At 36.2% G+C, this 21,351-nt stretch overlaps 1 protein-coding gene across 1 annotated transcript in view; it reads right to left on the bottom strand.

Annotated features, from left to right (window-relative positions):
* The window catches only part of Maoa (monoamine oxidase A), a 64,568-nt gene that overhangs the window by 10,962 nt on the left and 32,255 nt on the right, over window positions 1–21,351 (bottom strand). Inside the window, exons 4-9 of the mRNA XM_031342997.1 lie at window positions 11,833–11,937; window positions 11,034–11,125; window positions 8,036–8,177; window positions 5,910–6,059; window positions 5,086–5,245; window positions 2,514–2,610 (exon numbers count right to left, since the gene is read on the bottom strand). Coding sequence (XP_031198857.1) covers window positions 2,514–2,610; window positions 5,086–5,245; window positions 5,910–6,059; window positions 8,036–8,177; window positions 11,034–11,125; window positions 11,833–11,937 — 746 coding nt within the window. The remainder of the gene's footprint in view (window positions 1–2,513; window positions 2,611–5,085; window positions 5,246–5,909; window positions 6,060–8,035; window positions 8,178–11,033; window positions 11,126–11,832; window positions 11,938–21,351) is intronic.

The following is a 21,351-nucleotide window of genomic DNA, read 5'->3' as shown; positions in this document are numbered from 1 at the left end:
GAGGGAGGGAGGGAGGGAGGCAGAGAAGAAGAGAAGGCATGGGGAGGAGGGAGGGAAAACTATCTAGTTGGGCCTGGTAGTACAGTCCTGTAATTGTGCAACTCGGGAATCTAAAGCAGTCAAGTTTAAAGCTAATTTTGCTACTGAGTAATTTAGTGTGATTCTATGTTAAAATTATCCATAGGAAAACACAGAGGACCTTTACCTAGCATATACCAGGCCTTAGGCTCAATACCAGTATTATACACACACAAAAAAGGGGGAGAATGGAAGGTACTGCCCTAATGCAACAAGAGTAGCTGATCAGCAACACTGATCAAACAAAAATTAATTCTTCTCAACCCCTCAATCCTCAAATAGTTGTACTAATAATAACAAATGAGGTTTGTTTGTTTGTTTGTTTGTTTTTTGTTTTTTTATGTTTTTCGAGACAGGGTTTCTCTGTGTAGCCCTGGCTGTCCTGGAACTCATTCTGTAGACCAGGCTGGCCTCAAACTCAGAAATCTGCCTGCCTCTGCCTCCCAAGTGCTGGAATTAAAGGCGTGAGCCACCACTGCCTGGCTAACAAATGAGATTTACAAAAGAAAAATGAGCAAGTTTATTGTCCTTAACAATGTTTGGCTTTTGGGAGACACACTAGTAAAAAGTAACCCAGAGGTGGTAAGTATGGCTTATTTGATTATCTAACAAAGAACAACATATTATAGAGACAAAGAAAAGCAGTTTTAGCCTTATGAAGATGAGAAACCATGAGAAGACAAATGTACAGGAAGCTACTTTTGGAGGTTAGCTCGAAGTTTCCTCTGACTCTGGCTCTAAGCTAATAAAGTCCTGTTTCCAGTAAAAGAGACCTACCTCTTAACATAAGTGAGATACAGGGGAGGACAAAAGGACCTTTTGCCTTTTTAAATCTCTGCCTTGCTTTTAGGTAAACAGAAGGCAGGCAGAGAGCTTTCCTGGATCACATTTGGAAGAGAAATAATAATCTGGCCTCCCATAAATATAAAATACCAGTTAAACTAGAGGAATATGTTCTGGTGATCTACTGCACAGTAGGGTGGCCATGGTCAATATTAATTTACTGTATGTTTTAATCTAAACAAGATTTTCAATGCTCTTATGACAAAGAAATTATCATATGAGGTAAAAGATATGCTAACAAACTTGGTTTGATCATTCCACAAAGTAGATATGTACTGAAATGTTTTCCACCCAGATACATATTTTTAGCAATAAAATAAAATAATATGTTTATCTCTTTCTAGAAATTTCCCAAATAATTCAAGTAATGCCTGGAAGGGTGCCAACACATGTGTCTGTTAAAAAGACAAAACAACTCCAGTGGTGCACAAGGCAAGAATATCGATGTGCATCCATACATGTACAACTAAACTGACTGTCATGACATTCTGAAACTTGTATTCTCATCTGTTTCTGTTGGCCCACAACAATTTGTCAATTTGGCTAAAGTACCTGGATTTTGTCTTACTCAGTGGGGCTAAAAATGAAGAAGATATTCTGCTGCTATGACCATTATATTTTAAGGTCCTGCCTGCCTCAGGAATTTAGTGCTATTGCTTACATTATTATAGCCAGAGAAGTGGTTATAAAACATTTTATAAGCAACCCAGGCAGAACTGGCTTTCGAAGTTCCCTGGAACATGGGTCTACACTCTTTCTCTGTAACTTTCTAAAAATGGTATAATGTGATATTTTATTGAGCTTAACTATCTCTTCAGGGAAGGAGGCCTACATTTCCCAGAAAGCAAAAGCAGAAACCATTGGTCCCTAAAAGTCACTTGACTGCTATTAACATGGGTTCTTTTGTAATGGTGCAATATAATAAAAGGCTTTTTGTGTATATGGGATTTTTTATAAGGACAAAAGTAAGCAACTAGGAAGGTGTGTCCCTCTTTAGCATTTCCTTTGTGAGGGCTCATTTCCTTCTCTGGAGTACTAGTTCCCAGTAGGCTTTTGGTATATCTATGCTCTTATAAAGATAAAATAAGAGTTGCTGGTTAACAATAACCATGGGCTACTTATGCCCTGTCTCATCTTATATTGATTGACACTATTACTTTGTATGGAACAAGTACTTGGAAAGCAGATCAAGTGCAGAGACACCGTATTTTAGAGGGTTTTACAGGGTGAAGTGCTTCTCTTTCCAGATTGACTATGGACATTCTGCCTCTAGGCAACACTATCATACTGCCCATCCATCTATCCATCCGTCTGTCCATCTGTCTGTCTGTCTAGCTGCTTGATCCACTCTATCCTCAGCATGCAAGTTTTATAGAAGAGAGAAATAAATAGGTGGACACAAGTTAAAAATAGTGCCAAGTTTAGAAATTTTCCAGCATTCTTGTGTCACATACAAAAACATTGCTACGGATATTTTAATACATGGAAACATAATATAGTTTATAGTTATCATTGTTTGTGCCTAATTATAAAGCAATGTCCTTTGCTAGCACCTATACCAACACAAATTGGAAACTGCAGCTTCAACTTACCCCATGATGGCAGGCAGTGACCCATCTGGTTTAGTGTCATCCAGAGTGATTGAAATTGGAGCTTCCTCATCTTCAATGATCATGCAGCCACAATAGTCTTAAGCAGGAGAAAATTAATTAAGAGATTGAAACCAACATTAGAGATACACACATACATAGGATACATATAAACTATTACTAAGGAGGAATAAAAATCTTAAGCTACTAGTCTTTGTTCCACATCTAGACCCTTTTATGTTAAAGACACACACGACTATACAAAGATGTCTATTCCTTATGTGGAAAATGGCCCAAGTCTATCATTTTTTTATAAAGGGCTATGACTTATGCATGGCAAAATGGTAAGATGAGGAAAATGGTAAAATAGTCTTGCATGCAGGAACACATGGCGAATAAGATAGGACATGCTGAACGGATTCACTTCCATTAACCCTAGAAGTTGTAAAAAGGACTCTACTGAATATGTGCTGGGGACAGCATACAATGACAGAGACTGCCAGCAGTAGGCCAGGATGGAGACATCTCAGAAACCCACAGTAGCTCCTTGTAGAAAAGGATGGCATCTGTGACTCTGAGAAGCAGGAGACACATCCTTCCAGGGGACCTGCCATCTGAAAAAGGAGACTGCCTGCAGTAGGCCAGGATGGAGACATCTCAGTAGCCCACAACAGCTCTTTGTAAAAATGTTGTTCCCATTTCTCCTAACCTTAGCCCTGGACAACGGCTATATAGATCTCATTTGTGTGTGACTTTTTTTCAGTTGGCCTTGGTGTGTATAATTATTCTATTATATCTGACTTTCTTACTTCTTTCTCCTTCTGCTCTGGTGAATTCTGTGAAACTAGATGTTCCTTGATGTAATGATTCTTAAACAATTAAAAAATTGAGGCATGGGGCACAGCACAGCACAGTCCTAATGGCCCAGGTGCATGCTGTGTGTTCTCATCTCATCAATATAATAACTGCACAATGGTAGTTCCAGATTAATCCTTGACTTGCAAAGGAAGTTTGAAGAAATTATTAGAAAATAAAATAGAGCCAACATTGGAACCCCAAGAAAGGAAAAAAAAAACTATTTTAGTTATGAAATAAGTTGCACAACATTTGAGAGTGGTTCCTGGATAAGCAAGTATAGAATATGTAAAATCTTATGTCAGTAAAACTAAGTCAAAACACTGGGACTCTTAGGAGAGTCATTGTTTGCAATGTGCAAAAGCAGAAAGCTAGTGGAACTATTGAGTTAAGGGTTAACTTGATTCTTTCTGGCCACTGTCTGGCAGCTTTGCCCATGTCATTTATCACTAGAGCTTCACAAGAAAATGCAAGTAGCTGGCCTCAGAGCTCTGAAGTATAGTAAGATAGAGCTTAAATAATGATAAGTTTGCAATTACTATTATTTTGGCTATAGGCCTGGGAATAGGGAAACTTGAAGTCTGGGGTACAATTTTAACTCTTGATTCTTTGTAGGACATGGTTATTCTTTTGAATTTGATTTGGCAATGATTATACAATGTCTTTTTTTACCTGCATTTGGAGTTTCAATAAAAGACTGGGGCAAGAAAAAAGCTAGAGAGCATGTACAGAGTGAATGCAGAGAGTAGTGAGCATGTAGACAGTGAGTGAAGAGTATGTGAGGTGAATGTGGAGAGTGAGTGAAGAGTATGAGAAAGAGCATGAGAAGAGCATGTGAAGAGCGACTGATAAGAGAATGTGAGGTGTGTATGGAGAGAGAGAGAGTGTGTGTGTGTGTGTGTGTGTGTGTGTGTGTGTGTGTGAGTGAAAGGAGAGTGCATGTGGTGTGTGTGAGAGATGTGTGTGAAGAGTGTGTGTGAGAGTGAAAGGGGAACATACACAGGTGTGTATGAGTGTGAGACTTCAAGAAAAGAAAAGTGCACAGGAGAAAAGCAGAGTGTGCAGAAGAATGCAGAGTGTGTGCAGCCTCAGCTGAGAGCGAATGAGGAAGCAAGAAAGAGAGCAGAGAATGAGAGAAAAGAGAGAGAAACTTTAAGCCTTGAAAATTGCCTGTCAGCTTGTACCCAAAAAAGTAGTCTGTGTATATTTATTATGCCCCTTCTAGATATCCCTGCTTCCAGTTGAGAACTCTGATCTTGTGTGGAGGCTGGACCCCAGCAAATATGAGCAGGAAGTATATCTAGAAAGCTCCTACATTCTAAACTCTGTTTCATTTTTAATATTCCTAACACCTTGATAAGCACTTATCACAAACTTTATCAACATTTTATGCTAAGAGACCAATGCCAATAAGCTGGTGAAGTTCAGAAACAGCTTATTTCAGAGCCTGGTCTCTGGGCCCCTTGGTCTCATTCTGCTTATGAAGAATAAGTAGCAAGATGAATGACAGTGGCCCTACAGTTGACATTCCCACTGCTTGCCTGCATCTTTTCTTCCCATTGTCAATCACTTGAGGCCATTTTGTAAAATTTAGCAACAGATTAATAATTTCTCTACAAATTTGAACACATTTATCTTTTTGTATTCAACATATTCTATTCAATATCCTTAAAATGTGGTTTTGAACTTAATAGATTAAACACAAATAAGAGCAACCTACCCTTTTTCTTCCAGAAGGCTTCCTTGTAATACACCATGCACTTGATGACAGCCCCCATTGGAAGACGCTGAATTAACTGGTTTCTCTCAGGTGGAAGCTCTGGTTTAAAGTGGATCTTGGCAGTCAAAACCGGTGGGATGGCACTAATTACATATTTGCACTGAAATACAATATGCAAAAAATATTACCTGAAACATGAGCTACATAGCCTTTGCAGAAAGTATGAAGCATCGCTTAGGAAAAAAAGATACCGAAATCAAGCCACTGTGAAGCAACAAAATAGAACAAGGTAGGTGGGCTAGTTAGCTTTGTCAACTTGACACAGCTAGAGTTAGCTTGGAAAGGGGGCCACAACTGAGGGATTGCCTCCATCAGACTGGCCTGTGGGCATGTCTGTGTAGCATTTTCATAATTGATAATTGATATAGGACCATCCAGCCCATTGTGGATGGTGTCACCTTTGTGCAGGTGGTCCTGAGTAATAAAAGAAAGCAAACTGGGAGTAAGCCAATTAGCAGAACTCCTGTATAATTTCTGCCTCTGCTCCTGTTTGAATTCTTGCAATGGCTTCCCTCAGTGATGGACTGTGATCAGGACCTGTAAGCCAAATAAACCCTTACTTTCTGAAGTCACTTTTGGTCATGGTGTTTATCACAGCAACAGAGAAGCAAACTAGGACAAAAGTAATCAATTCTGTCAATCTGTAAGACTTGAAGTAGATATATGCTACATTTAATTAAACTACAGATTAGATTACATACAATTAGAAGGTACAAATGGCATAAAACATATTTACCATAACTCCTTTGCCTATAATAGATTACCTCATAGTGTTCATGATTCAGTGTTTCTATAATGATGTTGTCATCTGTTTGGTCAATATAAGTGACAGGAGAGCTCAGCTTCACTTTATCCCCAAGGAGGACCATTATCTGTTCACTTACTTGGCCAGATCCACCTACAAATTTCCGTTCCTATTGGAGAAAGTAGGCAAAAAAGAAAGTTATAAAAGGAGAGTGGTGGAACATTGGCCACCAATTAGTAATCTCCAAAAATGTCAATGCCAAACCTCTATACTTGGTATATCCGATTGAGAGAAGTATCATTAGGACAGAACCAAGGTACCTCAATTACTCTCAGCACAGAGTCTAGCAAGGAAAAACCATTACTAGCATATAAAATCAGAGAACAGAAGAAAATGTTCTCTATTCCAATGGTGACCTGACCACATGCAAATAGCAAGTCTGGGAACTTCAAATGCCCATGAGTATGGTGTACGTAAGGAGCTCTGGGAAGGTTAAGTAACTATGTTGATCCTAGGGGCTGTGGTTTCTAACTCCTTATGGACTTACTTGTCTGAGCAGATTAGGACATATGAAATATTATATTATAGATAATGTGAGTCTAAGAGAACAGGTTCAGGGTGCTATTAGGGTTACCAACATACGATCAGAAATAGCCAAATCAGGTCCTATGAACCTGAATTTCAGCTTTTGAATATCTTCGTCTCAAAACTAGCTGTAATTTCATCATCAAGGCAGAATATTGATAGCTAAGCATCTGTTTATTCTTTAAAACATTTTCAAGTATTTCTCTTCAGCATCACTATGGATCAGAAGTGTTCAGCCCTCTGTAATATGTTATTTCTCAGCATAGACATTATTTAAGAATAATTCAAGAGAATTAGTGCTTAATACAGCATATTTGGTTACAACCAAGGAAATATTTTTAGCCTGTTGCAGAGCATTCTTTGAGTGAATAGAAATGTATGTCAGTAAAGTAGGGACAGGCCACAGCTGATTTATGAGTAAACAAGCAGTAACTTTTAAAATTGGTGTTTAGTGACACCATCAAAGTTCTTTATAAAAATGATCAGAGAATGTTTCAGACTTAAATTTATGATGCATCCTTTCTTGGAATCATTTAATACAGAGTCTTACTATTTTCTAAATAGGTGCCTTGCAATCTAGTATACTAAAACAAAAACAAAAACAAAACATTAGTAGGATACTTCAGAAGGTAAAATATGAGTTTAAAGAAGTAATACTGAGTTTCTGTTCATAAGTACACATTTTTAAAATGCAAAATTCCTATACTTGCAAAAACCAGGGATCCAATGAGCAATAACTCTATACATCATAAGAACAATTTGGAGACTTCTGATGATCTCCAAATAAGAATAATAATTTACTTTGAAGACAAAGTCTAAATTCATAAAATATACTCAAAATTCTAGAACTCAAGTAACACAGCATAAACTAGAGTTAAACTGCAATTAATTAATTAACCTCATGTCACTCAGGTATAACATTCCTAGATAAGACACATTTTCTTTGGATAAGGGAGATAGATCTTTGCAATGAATGTCAGAATCTAAGGAATTAGGAATTTAATATTCTGGCTTTGCTGCTAATTTATTAAATATTTAGTCAATGAATTAAATCTTTACTCATTGGTAATGGAAGTGTATAGAAGCAAAAAAAAATGCAAGTAACAGCTAAATTATAAAACCCAAACTACACAACTATGAAAAGAGTGGACACAAATTACTTGTGTGAGTTAGAAGAGTAATTTCCATTCTATATTAGTTAACATGAAAGAATACCTGTGAGAAACAGGTGGTAAAGAACCGAGATAATTTTAAGTATACTAATTTTATAAGCATTATAATTTTCTTGTAAATTAACTTATTTTTAGTAGTTTAGCTGCTTCGATATAAATAGCTTCATTTTTTTACATTTTAAGAGAAGGAATTTAATTATTAAGATATAATTCATTCAAAATGCAATATTCCTTAGCAATGAGCTTTACAGGAATAAAGAAAAAATGAGAAAATTTCTAGACATATTTTTATATCATTTTATATTACCATAAATGATTAGAAACAATGAAGGAATTTTATTAGCAAGGATTGTTCTGGGCAGTTAGTTTCAGAACAGACAATGTATACCTGGCCGCCATTGGTGACTGAGAATATCCGAGAGGTGCCGCCACATTGCCTCACATACCACAGAAACCACAGGGCAGATACCTCATGAGGCTCAGAAGTCACATTAATGTTCACAAAAAGATAAGCAAATTCCCGAGCAGTTCTGTTCACAGAATAAGAGTGAAAATCACATGTCAATGCATATAGGAAGAAGCAGATAACCAAGTCCTGAGAGTTATCCTCTGACCTCCACACATGACACATACATGCTATGAAATGTATACACCAGCCACATACACATCAATAACAACATGGAAATTGAACACATGAAACAACAATTGAAAATATATACAGAAGTCAGAGGAATACACCTTTAAGTACAAGTAGAAACTATTTCTACTATTTTGGAAAAAAACAAAACAACAAAAACCTCATAGTCTCAGAACCCATAGGAAAGCATTTGTTAACTTTTGAGAACAAAAGAAAAAGTTTTCTTCTGCTTTTAAGAAATCTGGTTTAGCTCCAAATATGGAGCTATCTAAAGTCAATATCCTTGATCATTAGGTATACTTCTTACCTATTTTAAAGACTTTCCTCACATTCCCATCTCTTCTGACTTCACTCTGGTCCATGCTACTGCACAATCTCTTTCTTAGACAGAGAAAGTAGTGATCTCCCTGTATTATCACCCTACATCACCTCTAATATCCTCTGCCATGCTAAACACAATGAGTACTTTAACAACGCTTCGGTGGTAAGCTGAGCATGGTAATAGGGCCTGGAATTTCAGCATGCAGTAGGCAAAAGAAAGCAAGTTAGAGGCCATGCTGGTATACACAATGAAACATTGTTTCACAGAATCAAGAACAACCAAAACAAAACTAAACTAGAAACAAGAAAAGTTTGAAAACAGCAACATAAAACAAAATTTAAAAATTTGTCAATGGCCTAAAATAGAGCAACATCTCAAACACTGAATGCAGACAATATTATAGATGCACCACAGGCTGCTTAACCCAGACTTCAACTACTCCACACACTACTTGCTCTATGCTCCTGCCAAACTGACCACTCACTTGATCAAGCGTGCCAATTTCCTTCCCTTCTCAAGCCATTTCCAAGTTACTCCTCATTTACTTTGCCTAGAAGATACTATTCCCTTATATCACTCATAGGCCTGAACCTCTCCCCTTCCATCTTAGTTATTCATAGAAGCATAATTCCTTAACCACTGAGCCATCTCTTCAGCCCCGAAGCATAATTCCTTAACATTATATTCTCCATCCTCTTCTCTCTAAGTATTTCCTAACATCCCAACTACATCTACATCTCTCCTTTTCTAACAATATGCCATTCTTGAAAGATGCTGTTCCAGAACAATACATATATCCTCTTTCCTCATGCTTTTTTGGTATCTTATGAGGTATCATGTTCCTTGGGTCATTCATAGGAAATGCCATTTCCCTCCTTATCTATGTTTGTCTCCCTACCCTTGGCCCTCTGAAATATCCTGGAAGTTAGCATCTAATGCTATCTATCTTTTCCTGACTCTCAAAAGCTGCTATAGCTTATTACTGGAAGATATTACTATACTACGTTATCAAACAACAAGTTTACCCCAACCTTGGCCCTATACCTAGAAGATACCATCTCATCCCTTTGGCCACCTAGAACATTATAGTTATACTTTATACTCCCTTCCTTCCCCCTTCAGCACTATTGTACATTTGTTTATTATTGTTTTGGCATGTAAATGTGTAGTGTGCGTGCATATGTATGTTTTGATATGTGTGTGAACTCATCTCCATGCAAGGGGCAGAGGTCAAACACAAGAGTTTTCGTGGATTTCTCTCTACTTCATTTATTGAGGCAGTATCTCTCAATTGAATCTGAAACATGCCAACGTGGATAGTCTAGCTACCCAGCTTAACATATGCTGTACCAGGGAATGATTTTTCTATTTTTAGACCAACTAAGATACCCTTTGTTAGGTATTCTGCTAGCACTATGTAATTATGTGCACAGTATTCATTTTGCCTGTTAGAAGAATATAGACTACATGAGGGAATAAGCTAAATACTAATAAATTCACCACTATCCCTTAGCTAGTGTCTAACAGTGTTGTCATATAGTACATCTAGAATAAATATATGCTAACAAGTATGTAAATATTATATGTGTTGATTCAAATTCAGGAAAAATAAATATAAGCATGTTCCATATAACATTTTGATCTACAACCAACATATATATTATAGTAATTCCACAAGACTATACAGCCATCTTAGTCATCTTCCTTCATATACACTCTGGAATACTTATCAATGAAATTGACTAATACTATAATTTTTAGAAAGTATCCATGTCATTAAGTCATGATTATAGTAGTAAACTGCAAGTTACCATGTTAATAATCAATCCTTATTAAAATCTTATATGGTTTATATTTTAATTCATCCAGATTAGTTTCATAACTACAACTATATGGAAATTATTTTTAAAATCTGTTTTATTTAATTTTTTTTAATATGAGGAGGCATCATGTACACATGCCACATTTGTAGGGAGTCCTTGCAGAGCAAACAGAGGGTCAGATCCCCTGGTGCTAGAGTTATAGGCATTTGTAAGCTCTCCAACTTGGGGACTGGGATCTGAACTCATGGCCTTTTGATAACTACTCTTAACCTCTGAGCCATTTCCCTAGCCTCTGGGATTGATTTTTTAAAAATATGTTTTTTTGTAGGTAACTGCTTTTGTAGGTAATCTCAATGTAAAATAAAAATATAGTTACTATTTTTTATTGAAGATCTGACCCTTCGTCCAAAGGTGATCTACTCTATGCACATACTTTCTTAAGTTTTTATTCATTTTTTACTCAAATCTGCTATAACTAATAAGATTACTATATTTCTTAACTTTCCTTATAAGTCAGTAAAAACAGCACTACTACTCAAGACAGGCTACTAAAGGATTAGAGGGGAAGATTTTTAAAATAAGATTGTAAGCAGTGAGATAATACTTTGTCCAACAGATTTTATCAATGAGATCTCTCATGGTCATCTTGTCCCATTCCTCAGCATGTCTTGCTTGCCACGGTGCATCAACAGGGATCTGCAATGAGACACTCATGAGTGAAGAGAACAGTAACCACTGCTCCACCTCTCTTTTCAGAGAAGCCTTTATGTGAACCTTTAAAAACTTGTTTCTTGGTGTCTGTAATTAGCTTGCAAGTCCATAGAGAGGTAAGATGAATCTGGAGTTCACACCTTAATGCTATTTATTGTCAACAACAGTAGTGACAGTGATAATAGTTATATCATGTAGAAATTTCTTTGGAATTGGGATGGTGATGATCATTATCAATGTCGATATTATTATTGAAGATCACACTCATTTTAGACCCCAACTGAAATTTGAGAGAGTAATACTATAGAGCCTGAGAATAAATAAACTCTGAAGCAGGAAGTCCTTCCTTTCTATTATTTAAAGTAGCATTGTAGATTCATAACTATAAATAAGTATTTGGCAGAAATGTGTCATATACTCAGAGGTATAGAGAAGAAGGCACACATGCAGTAGTATAAGCAAGAATGGTTTTGAATTCTGGTTCCCTTGCTGCATGGTTTTGAGTAAATTATAAACACTTGGTATTCATTGTCTCCATTTGTCAGGTAGAATCCTAGCTGTTGCAGAGTTGCTGCATATATTGGAAAGGGCATGCATCAGTGCAAATCAGCAATGTCTCCTGTACCTTCAAAGGATATTAATCAGTTTCATTCTTCAGCAATATGCTATGTGCAAACAAACCCACATTTTACCTCTTTTCCCATTTCATCCATTGTCCTCCACAGGTTGTTGTAATCCAAATATGCCAAGGGGTTCCACACAGGTGGAAATGCACCACGGAATGGGTAAGTTTTTCCCTGGAACAAAGTAAAGGGAATGTATTTGAAATGGATAATTCTTAAATTACATGGCATTCTAAAACTACAAAACACAGGCTGTGATGCAGGTCTGAAACTCCATAAACTCAGGAAATTGAGGCGGGAAGATTCTAAGTGCAAAATCAGTCTGAGCAACTTAGTGAGATTCTGTCTTAAAAGTAAGAAGGAAACCTACAGAATCAACTAACCTGGGACCATAGGGGTCCACAGAGACTGAACTGTCAACCAGAGAACATACAAGAAGCATACCTAGGCCCCTCTGTACATATCTACCAGTTGTGCACCTTGGTCTTCATATGGGACTCCTAACAGCAGGAGCAGGGGCTATCTCTAACTCTGTTGTCTGCCTTTGGGACCCTTTCCTCCTGAGTTACCTCTAGCCTTAACAGAGGATGTGCCTAGTCCTATTGAAACTTGATATGCCAAGGCAGATTGATATATATGGGAGGCCTCCTTTTTCTTTTCTGAGGAAGAAATGGAAGACTGGAGGTTGTGGGAGAGGGGAAGGGAGGGGGGTACTGGGAGGAGGGAGGAGAAGCTTCGATCTGAGATGTAAAGTAATTAATTAATGAATTAATTTAAAAAATAGGAAGGTAGAAGAGGGCTGGGGTGTTATTTCAATGGTAGTGTGTTTATTTAGCATATACCAGGCCTATATTCCACTCCAGGACTACAAAAAATAAGTAAAATAATTTAAACCAATTAATATAAGCTATTTTCTTTGTATGTATATCTGTGTGAGAGTGAGAGAGACAGGGACACAGAGAAAGAGACAGTGGGAAGGGGGAGCGAAGGAGGGGGAGGGACGGACGGACGGACAGAGGGGACATAAATTATGGTTTGTTTATCCACACGTATGTGCAGGCATATTTGCCTATGTGGACACACATGGAGGTCAGGTCAACTTTAGCTATCATCTGTGATGCTCTCTACCTTATTTTCTTGAGACAGGTTCTGTTACTGAATGTCAAGATCACTAGTTTGACCAGACTGGCTCTAGGATCTATCTGCTTTTGCCTGAAATCATAGTCACGTACTAACTGTGGATGTCTTTTTACAAGAGCACGGGGCTCTGTTCTTAGATCATCACACTATGACAGAAAACACTACACCTGCTGAGCCATCCTCCAACTCCAATCTAAACAAACCATTTTCAAAGCAACTGGATCTTCTACCATAACAAAAACATTTCCTTTGAAGGAAATTAAATATATTTCACCTAAAACAAACCTAATTTTAATAAAAATACTAATATTTCCCTCAATGTTATGTAAGCTGTTTTTAGTTTATAAGAAATTATAGATTTTGACTCATTTTTACTTACTTGAACAAATAAGTATATAAAGATAAAACTCATTTTAGTGTAAATGCTGAAGCCATAACATTCTTATTAAATCTCCCCGGAAAGGTGATCATATATGAGTGATTAAATGGAAGACCATCTTTAGACACACACAAAGCAGTCTCAGATCAAGCTTTAAAGGTTTCACAGACTAAATGAACACTGCCAAGCCTATTACGTTTAAGGTAAAGAATCAGACTTTTAGCAGTGTGGAATAGGCATTTACCAGTTTAAATGTTCAACAACCATTTTTCTTTTCTAGATGTACCCTGATTTCCATTTGAGTAACTGACACCCCTCCTCTGTATAGTTATTATTACGTAAGGAGCATGGTCCCAGATGCCATTAAAATTGGAAGGAAGGCTTAGATTCCTCCACCCAACTCCCGATCTAGCCCAGCTATGAGTTTGTGATCTGACCTTGGCTAATCATATACTCTTGGAAGATGACCCTGTACAGAAGAGAATGGAATGCAGGCAGTGGTGGCACATGGCTTTAATCCCAGCACTTGGGAGGCAGAGGTAGGCGGATTTCTGAGTTTAAGGCCAGCCTGGTCTACAGAGTGAGTTCCAGGACAGCCAGGGCTACACAGAGAAACTCTGTCTCGAAAAACCAAAAAGAAAAAGGAAAAAAAAAAGAATGGAATGTGGATTCTCTTCCCCAATGCAGCATGCCAAACACATGCTTCCTGCTGTAAAGACCCTGAATCCCTTCCCTAACTTGTCAGAGTTCTGGTTTGTGTAGGCTCTGAAGTGTGAAGTTCCAGCCTCTTAAACTCCCTTTATTAGCTCAAGTTGTTTTTTCAGCTTAATGTTAAAGCTTGTAATGTCAAGGCAGCTTGATATTTAGAAACCATTTATTTTACTTTATTGTGTAACACATTCTTTGCTAAGCAAAACAAGGGTAAGTAGAGGGTGGACTCTTAGAAAAACGAGAAAGATTGGGTCGATCATAAGGCACAATCTACAAATTTAATTCCTTTAGTGGTTCCTCAGGTTCTTAATCTGCAGATCCAACCAACTGCAGATAGAAAGTATTTTTAAAAAAGCTATACTTAGCATGTAGAGATTTCCTTATTGTCATTATTCTCAACAAAAAATTATAGCAATTATTTAGATAGCATTTACATATGCCAGATATTATAAGCTATCTATATATTATTTAAAGCACACAGGAGAATATGAATAAGTTATATGAAAATAACACTTCACTTTATTTAAGCACTTAAGTATTCCCAGATCTTGGTTTTCACAGGAAGTCCTGAAACCAATCCTCTACAAATACAAAGGGACAATTATAGTTAAAAATAAATGAATTCTCAATATTCATAAAGCCCAAATCTTTTCTGCTAGTATAATTTCTCATGAAAATTTGATTTTTTTGATTAAAAAATATCTATAGAAAGTCAACTTCATGCACTGAACAATACTAAAAGTTGTGCCAGACTTTCAAAAGGGTTCAAGAAAAAAATCCTATCAAAGCAGAGACACAAGGTGTGATAGTATGTGCATAGTCTCCCCACCATGACAACTGAATAAGAATACCTGACATTCATTAGATGACAAAGAAGTGAATTTCCTTTCTACTAGCAAATTCAAATAACCTTGGTTGAATATGTGATCTGATTTCTTATCACAAAATACTATGATGAAATGCTACAATCCAACTTTTTGAGACTCCAAATTCATTATCACTGTCATGACTATCATCAAACATTCATTAAGCTTTCTCCATGCCTGGCAGTGGCTGCAACTCTTCATACACGTTATCTCATGTAATGCTCCCATCAGCTCTGTGGAGGCAAGAAGTACTAATATTTCCATTTTATAAAATAGGAAACTAAAGCCTAGTGACAATAGCTGGGAAATAGTATAATTTTCTCCCTGGAAGCCTTTCTTCATAAAATGTACATCCTCACTCCTAGACGGTTGATGGAATGTGGAGATAGGTTCATTATAGATACATTTTTAAAGTTCCACAATAAAATAAAGAAAATTTTCACATATGAAAATTACAAATCTTTTCCATGTATCTGTCCTTTTTCTAAGATTAAAAATACAAAGAAAAATGTACTAGGAGTATGATTGTCAAATAGACATGGTCATCTTTAGGAAAAGCAAACACATTTTCTGAAAGAAATGGACAGAAACATTTTACACAAGACAAAAAAAAAATAGTTCTGGAGAAGAGAGAGGCCGTGAAGCTCTTGGAACAGCTGGTTCTTCTCTAATTTGAAAACTGAAAAGACTATATTTTCTCCATAAAGTAAATTTGTACTCAAAGAATAATCATATCCAAAACCTGACCTTTGGTTTGAAAAGAAATGCTTTTGAGATAGGGTCTCTCTATGTAGCCTTGGCTGGCCTACAACTTGAAATGTTGATCAGGCTGGCCTTGAACTAACAGCTAGTTATTCACCTATCTTGGCTTCCCAAGTGCTGAGATTAAAAGTGTGGAACACCACACCTGGCAAAGAAAAGTACTCTAAAAATATTCTTATTAATCATGAAATAAAGTATTATGTGTGTCATATTGCTAATAAAAATCTCCTTACAAAACATTACCTATTTGTGTGTGCTTATATAAGCTCCTAAGAGCCCCTTAATCCAAGCCTTCATAAAGACGCAAAGACCCAGAAAAGATCAAAGAACAGGGTGAGAGCAGAATATCCTAGCAGTCACCTTAATAACGGAAGCTACAGACAGTCTAATAGATGTACACTTTTAACACGATGACAAAGGCACTAAGCAGGTAAACAATTGTTTAACTTCATCTTTATTAGTTTCTGGTTTTTCTGTTTCCATTTTCCAGAAAACATAAATTTGCTACAAAAACGTGTGCTACAAGGAACTGGAAACGATGGGCAGCAACTTTCTTCTTTTTCACAAACACATAAAGTGGCCTATTTATCAATGGTTACTTCTGGATTACACAACTGGACACTACTTTGACATGTGTGAATCTCTAAAATAATACTCAGTAAGAGGGCGTTTGATTTGCTCTTGGCTGATGTAAACAAGCCTGAGAGTAGACTCCATAGCAGTTTCTCAATGTAAAACAAATCCTCATCAAGAAAACACCTTCATGACCTGAGTACTTCCAAATAACTATTACTTTTTAAAAATAAAAGGAAATAAAAAATCTAGAGTAACAACTGTTCATTTTCTGCTTATATTCTAAAATCATACTATCTTTCTAAAATATCCTTAATCTCTGAAGGACTCTGGAGGACTGACATAGCAGAAATTACTTGTGTTGAGTAGAACACAATGTTCCTAGAATTGTACGGCCAAATATTTAAGTTCATTTGAGAAATCACATTTTTAATCTATCAATGTTCATAACAATAGGATGTTATTAACAGGACATGATAGTTTATGACTGCCATAAACTGCAAGATAAGCTAAATTTGTACTAAGCAAGTAGCACATACTGACTAACACATCAAAAAGGTTTTCTTATTTATACCTTCATACTTTAGTTAACCAAAAGGAAGTGAGGACAATCATAATATTTTAAGTAACTGGGGAGGCTGCCAAAAAAAACTTTCTTTAATCATCTACAAAACAAATAGCTTTTGGATAGGCTTGGGAACATGCTTTTCCAACCCATATGAATTCCTTTGGATTTGCTTGTATCACTGTTTTGTAACAACACCAATTAGGGAAAATTTCCCTACAGTTCATAATGCAGTAGTAAATAAGGAAATCATCTAAAATAAAATCATTAATTTAGATAACAGCATTATGCTGTTTTAAGAGTCAACAAAATAATTTTCTTACTGTTTCTGAATGTAAGTAGTCAAGTTCACCTCAAACATAAATAACTTCCATTTTACTGAGAAATGCTTTCACATTTTACATGGAAACATCTCTCTTTAAATTGTCTTTCACTTCCCATTTTTCCTTCTTGATTTTCTTCATGACCAAGAACTCAACATATTTGGCTCACACTCTACCACTGAGCCATCTATTCACACCTACATCCCCTATCAAGCTCAAATGAGGCTTATTTCTTTACAGAGTTTTATTTCCTAAAATGTGACTTCTATCCCCCTTACCAAAATTCAGAGCCCCTTTCCCCTAAGATAACCAGTGAGCTTCTTATAGCCAGATCTGAAGATATGAATTTGTCTGTTCTATTAGCAATTGGCTTCATCTGAAGCACCCGAGTGAACTGTGTTGGTTATCCCAAATATGCACCTACTTGCCCAACATCTTCTTCCCATTCTTTGATCCACTGAGCCTGCAAAGGTCCCATCCTCAACTTTTTCTTTTTTCTCAAACAAACATTTCCTATTTCCCTATGGAACTTATCCACCATCTGGTTTTGTTCTTATATTTATACAGTGCTATAGTTTGCATTTTCTCTCTGTTCTCTCTGTTCAGGAGTATGAAAATATGGTCTACATCTCATATAACTTCTGCATGATCCCTCATGAACTAGTGCTTATCATATTAGCACCTCATCTCAAGATATGCACAGCAACTAATTAATACAGTGGATACCTAAGACGAGTATCTCAGACTTTAGAAAAAGAAGAATCACACTAAGGTGTAAATGATGCTCTTACAGCAAGACTGAAGAGGATTAAATAAATGTTTAGGTGATCCTTTCCCAGGAATTAAGATAGAAAGAATACAAGTTTGGATTTTTTTTCCCCCTGTAGTCTCTTGCATAACTAAAGAACACTAGCAGGACAACCTCTTAAAAGTATTTTCCTCTTTCACTTTAAATGCTATTAATTTAGGAGAAAAAGGTAGTTAGGGAAAAGATGAAAATATTGGGATGATGTACAGCTGTTTAAAAGCCATATTGACCTATCATTACCATACCCCATAATCTATCCATTTAAAGTTACACTAGAGTGGATTTTGGTACAGTCAGTGTGTAACCATGATTATATCCAAATTTAGAACATTTCATCCATCCTATGAAGAAACTGGCTCATTAATAGTCATTCTCTATTCTCCCCCACTGAATTTTGAAGAATTGCTAAACTATTTTCCAAAAGTGGCTACACTATTTTTCAGGTTTTTTCCCAGCAATGTATGAGGATTCTAATGCCTGTTTTCCTTATGTAATACTTGTTTTGTCTTTTTGACAATAGCTGTTTTAGAGAGTGTGGAGTTTTGTTATTGTTTTTTTAGATAAAGTATTGTTAATATAGTACAGACTAGCCTCAAATTCATGATTCTCCTGTCTCTACCTCCTGAAAGTTAGGATTATAGGTTTGTGCTACCACATGCAGATTCACTTTGGTGGATCTGAAAAAGGTTTTGAGAGATGCTCTCTCTATATTACACAGGGTAACATCAAACTCTTGGCTCAAATGATCTGGAAGGTGGGAGTGGGTGGGTGTGTGGTGGGGGAGCACCCTCATAGAGGCAGGGGATGGGGGATTAGATATAGGGTTTCCAGCGGGTAGACCTGGAAAGGGGATAACATTTGAAATGTAATAAAGAAAATATCCAGTAAAAGAAAAAAAAGAGTGTGCAAGACTCTGTGTTGAAGCTATACTATGCATAGGTAGGTAGGTAGGTAGGTAGGTAGATAGATAGATAGATAGATAGATAGATAGATAGATAGATAGATAGATAGATAGAAGCATTTTGAATGAAGCTTAGAATAATAAATATTATATTGTTCTACAAAGTTTCAGTCTTTAGTATAAGCTCCCATTGTCATTTTGCTACTGAACCAGCAGAGCTAGTGATTTGGAAGTGTCTTGACAGAGAGAGATGATAACCTCTACTTAAATAATTTGAGCATAAGTTTCTGGCTGTCACTGGCAGGATACTGAGACAGTATGAGAAAACATGAGATGAAAGAATAGCAATGATGGCCAGAACATTTAGTTTCAACCTATAACCCATGAGAAGATATTACATGTAACCCTTCTGACAGTGTAACTGTCCCATTACACTGAGTGGCACAATTGAAATAAACTGAAATGGCTTCCATATCTAGTGGACTCTGTGTAGAATCTCTGCCATGAGTACTTACCTCTTTGTCACAAGACAACCAAGTGAGATCATAGAAGGTCAAAAAGACAAAAGGTGGAGCAGAATTTGCTAGCTAGACAATTAACTGAATATGTCAATGTTATATATTCAAGAGATGGGGCAGATGAAGGTTTGTTCCTGGACTGGAAGAAGCTACTCACTGGTTATTCTAGTATCACGATGATGGAGACACTGATGGTGTGAAATATGAAGATTATGCTTGGAATGTCAGTGCAATCTTCCTAGCATTTGGACATCAGAGAAATATGTTTTTAAATTGCCACAGGTGTTCAGGATTATTCCATCAGTAAGTGCCCAAATGATCAACAAGCAACTACTCCCATTTTTGTGCTCCAGTATCTACTTTTATCACACTAACCAGAAAGTGTTGCAAAATTGATTATCTCCTATTGTCTCTGAAATATGATTATATTTTAGACCTTTACCTTCTGGATATAGCTATGGAAACTAGGCCACAGAGCACTTTGGCAAACACACGAAATTAAATCTCAGCTTGTGAGTCACATGTGTGAGTCTGACAAATTACAGGAAAGGTATGAGAATAAAATAAAATGTAAGAGTTTAGTAATTAATCCCTTTGTGCTAAAATGAGAACAATCTTTTTGAATGAAAAATACTAGTTTTCATAGCCTTCAGGACAATGCTGTGCATTATACTGAGTGGTAGTTAATACTTAAGAATATTTGTATGGTTCCACTGAGGACTTTTGATTGCTGAGGATTTTCTTCTGATTTCATGAAACTCAAATGCAAAGCAAAAAATAAAATGTAGTTCTATAGAAATAGTGCTGGACTACTCAAACCTCAGGTTTTGGCATTATCATTATTATTTATGTCTTTCTATTTCAAATTCTGTTTAGCAAGCATAGTTAGTAATGAGGCTTTCACAACTGTCTTTTTCTGTTATTTCCATAAGACTCTGAACTAACATCATTATATCTTTTTTTTCATCTCAGTAGAATTAGTCACTAGAATGCTGAGACCTACTACGCTTTCCAAAGTTATTCTTTTTTAAATTTGACCTAGAGGTGAAAAGTTGATACCTGAGACAGAGAATTACATTGTAACACCAATCTTGTCAGATTACTGGGTAACAACAGAAATCACTTTCTGGTTAGAACAACATGTATTTATTCACTGGACAGCTGAACTTTACCTCTTTAGAAAATGCCCAGAATGGAATAAGAATGAGATTCATAAAACATTGGAGTATTTTTCAGGTTTCAATAGATACAATGCAACTGGGCAAAAGCTAGAAAATTTAGGATCAAATATTGAGCCTTTTGATTGCTGTTTGTGTATGTCTTCTAGGATAGGAGTACGGGTTACAGAGAAGGAAACAGGAAGGAAGCAGAAAGCAAGGAAAAGACAAGCGTTTTTTTCCTTCCTTTTTTTAAAAGTTTTATTGCATTATAATAAGAAAAGTTACATGATTTCAATTTATCTGAATTTGTTAACATTTAAAAACATATTTTAAGTAAATAGAATTAAATCACATTCTTGTTTCCCTACAGTATCTTTTTTGTCATATTCTTTAAAATTTATAAAATATTGTAACAATAAAAATGAGTATTATAAAACTTGTTTGATATAAAACAACAATCAATTTAACAGTCTTATGTAGATGCTTGTCTACATCAATACTGAAAATACATATGTTTTTCTCAATATAAATTTTAAATAACTCCAAACATATTTACTGTATATTTCAAAATAATACATTACTACTAGTATTTTCTTAAATGAACATAAATATATAAAGTCTTCTTTTGTTTGTTTGCTATGTATTTAGTAGAGCTTAAAATGTTGGTTCTTACTGGTACAAGCCCAAAATATAAACAATTTTTATACATTGGATTTTATTATAATAAGGCTGTACTTCAATGACCTTCACATCACCAAAGGATTTTACCTCCATTGTAGCTAAGCTGAGAGTTGACAGTTCTGCTGCGCCAGGGAATGAATTGTAGGCACAATTTTTGGATAAAGACTTCCTGCTATGGTCAAAGCTATTTGACTTGAGTGA

Source organism: Mastomys coucha, chromosome X, assembly GCF_008632895.1.
Source record: "Mastomys coucha isolate ucsf_1 chromosome X, UCSF_Mcou_1, whole genome shotgun sequence".
Classification (NCBI taxonomy): Eukaryota; Metazoa; Chordata; class Mammalia; order Rodentia; family Muridae; genus Mastomys; species Mastomys coucha.
This window is presented reverse-complemented; position numbering and strand designations above follow the sequence as displayed.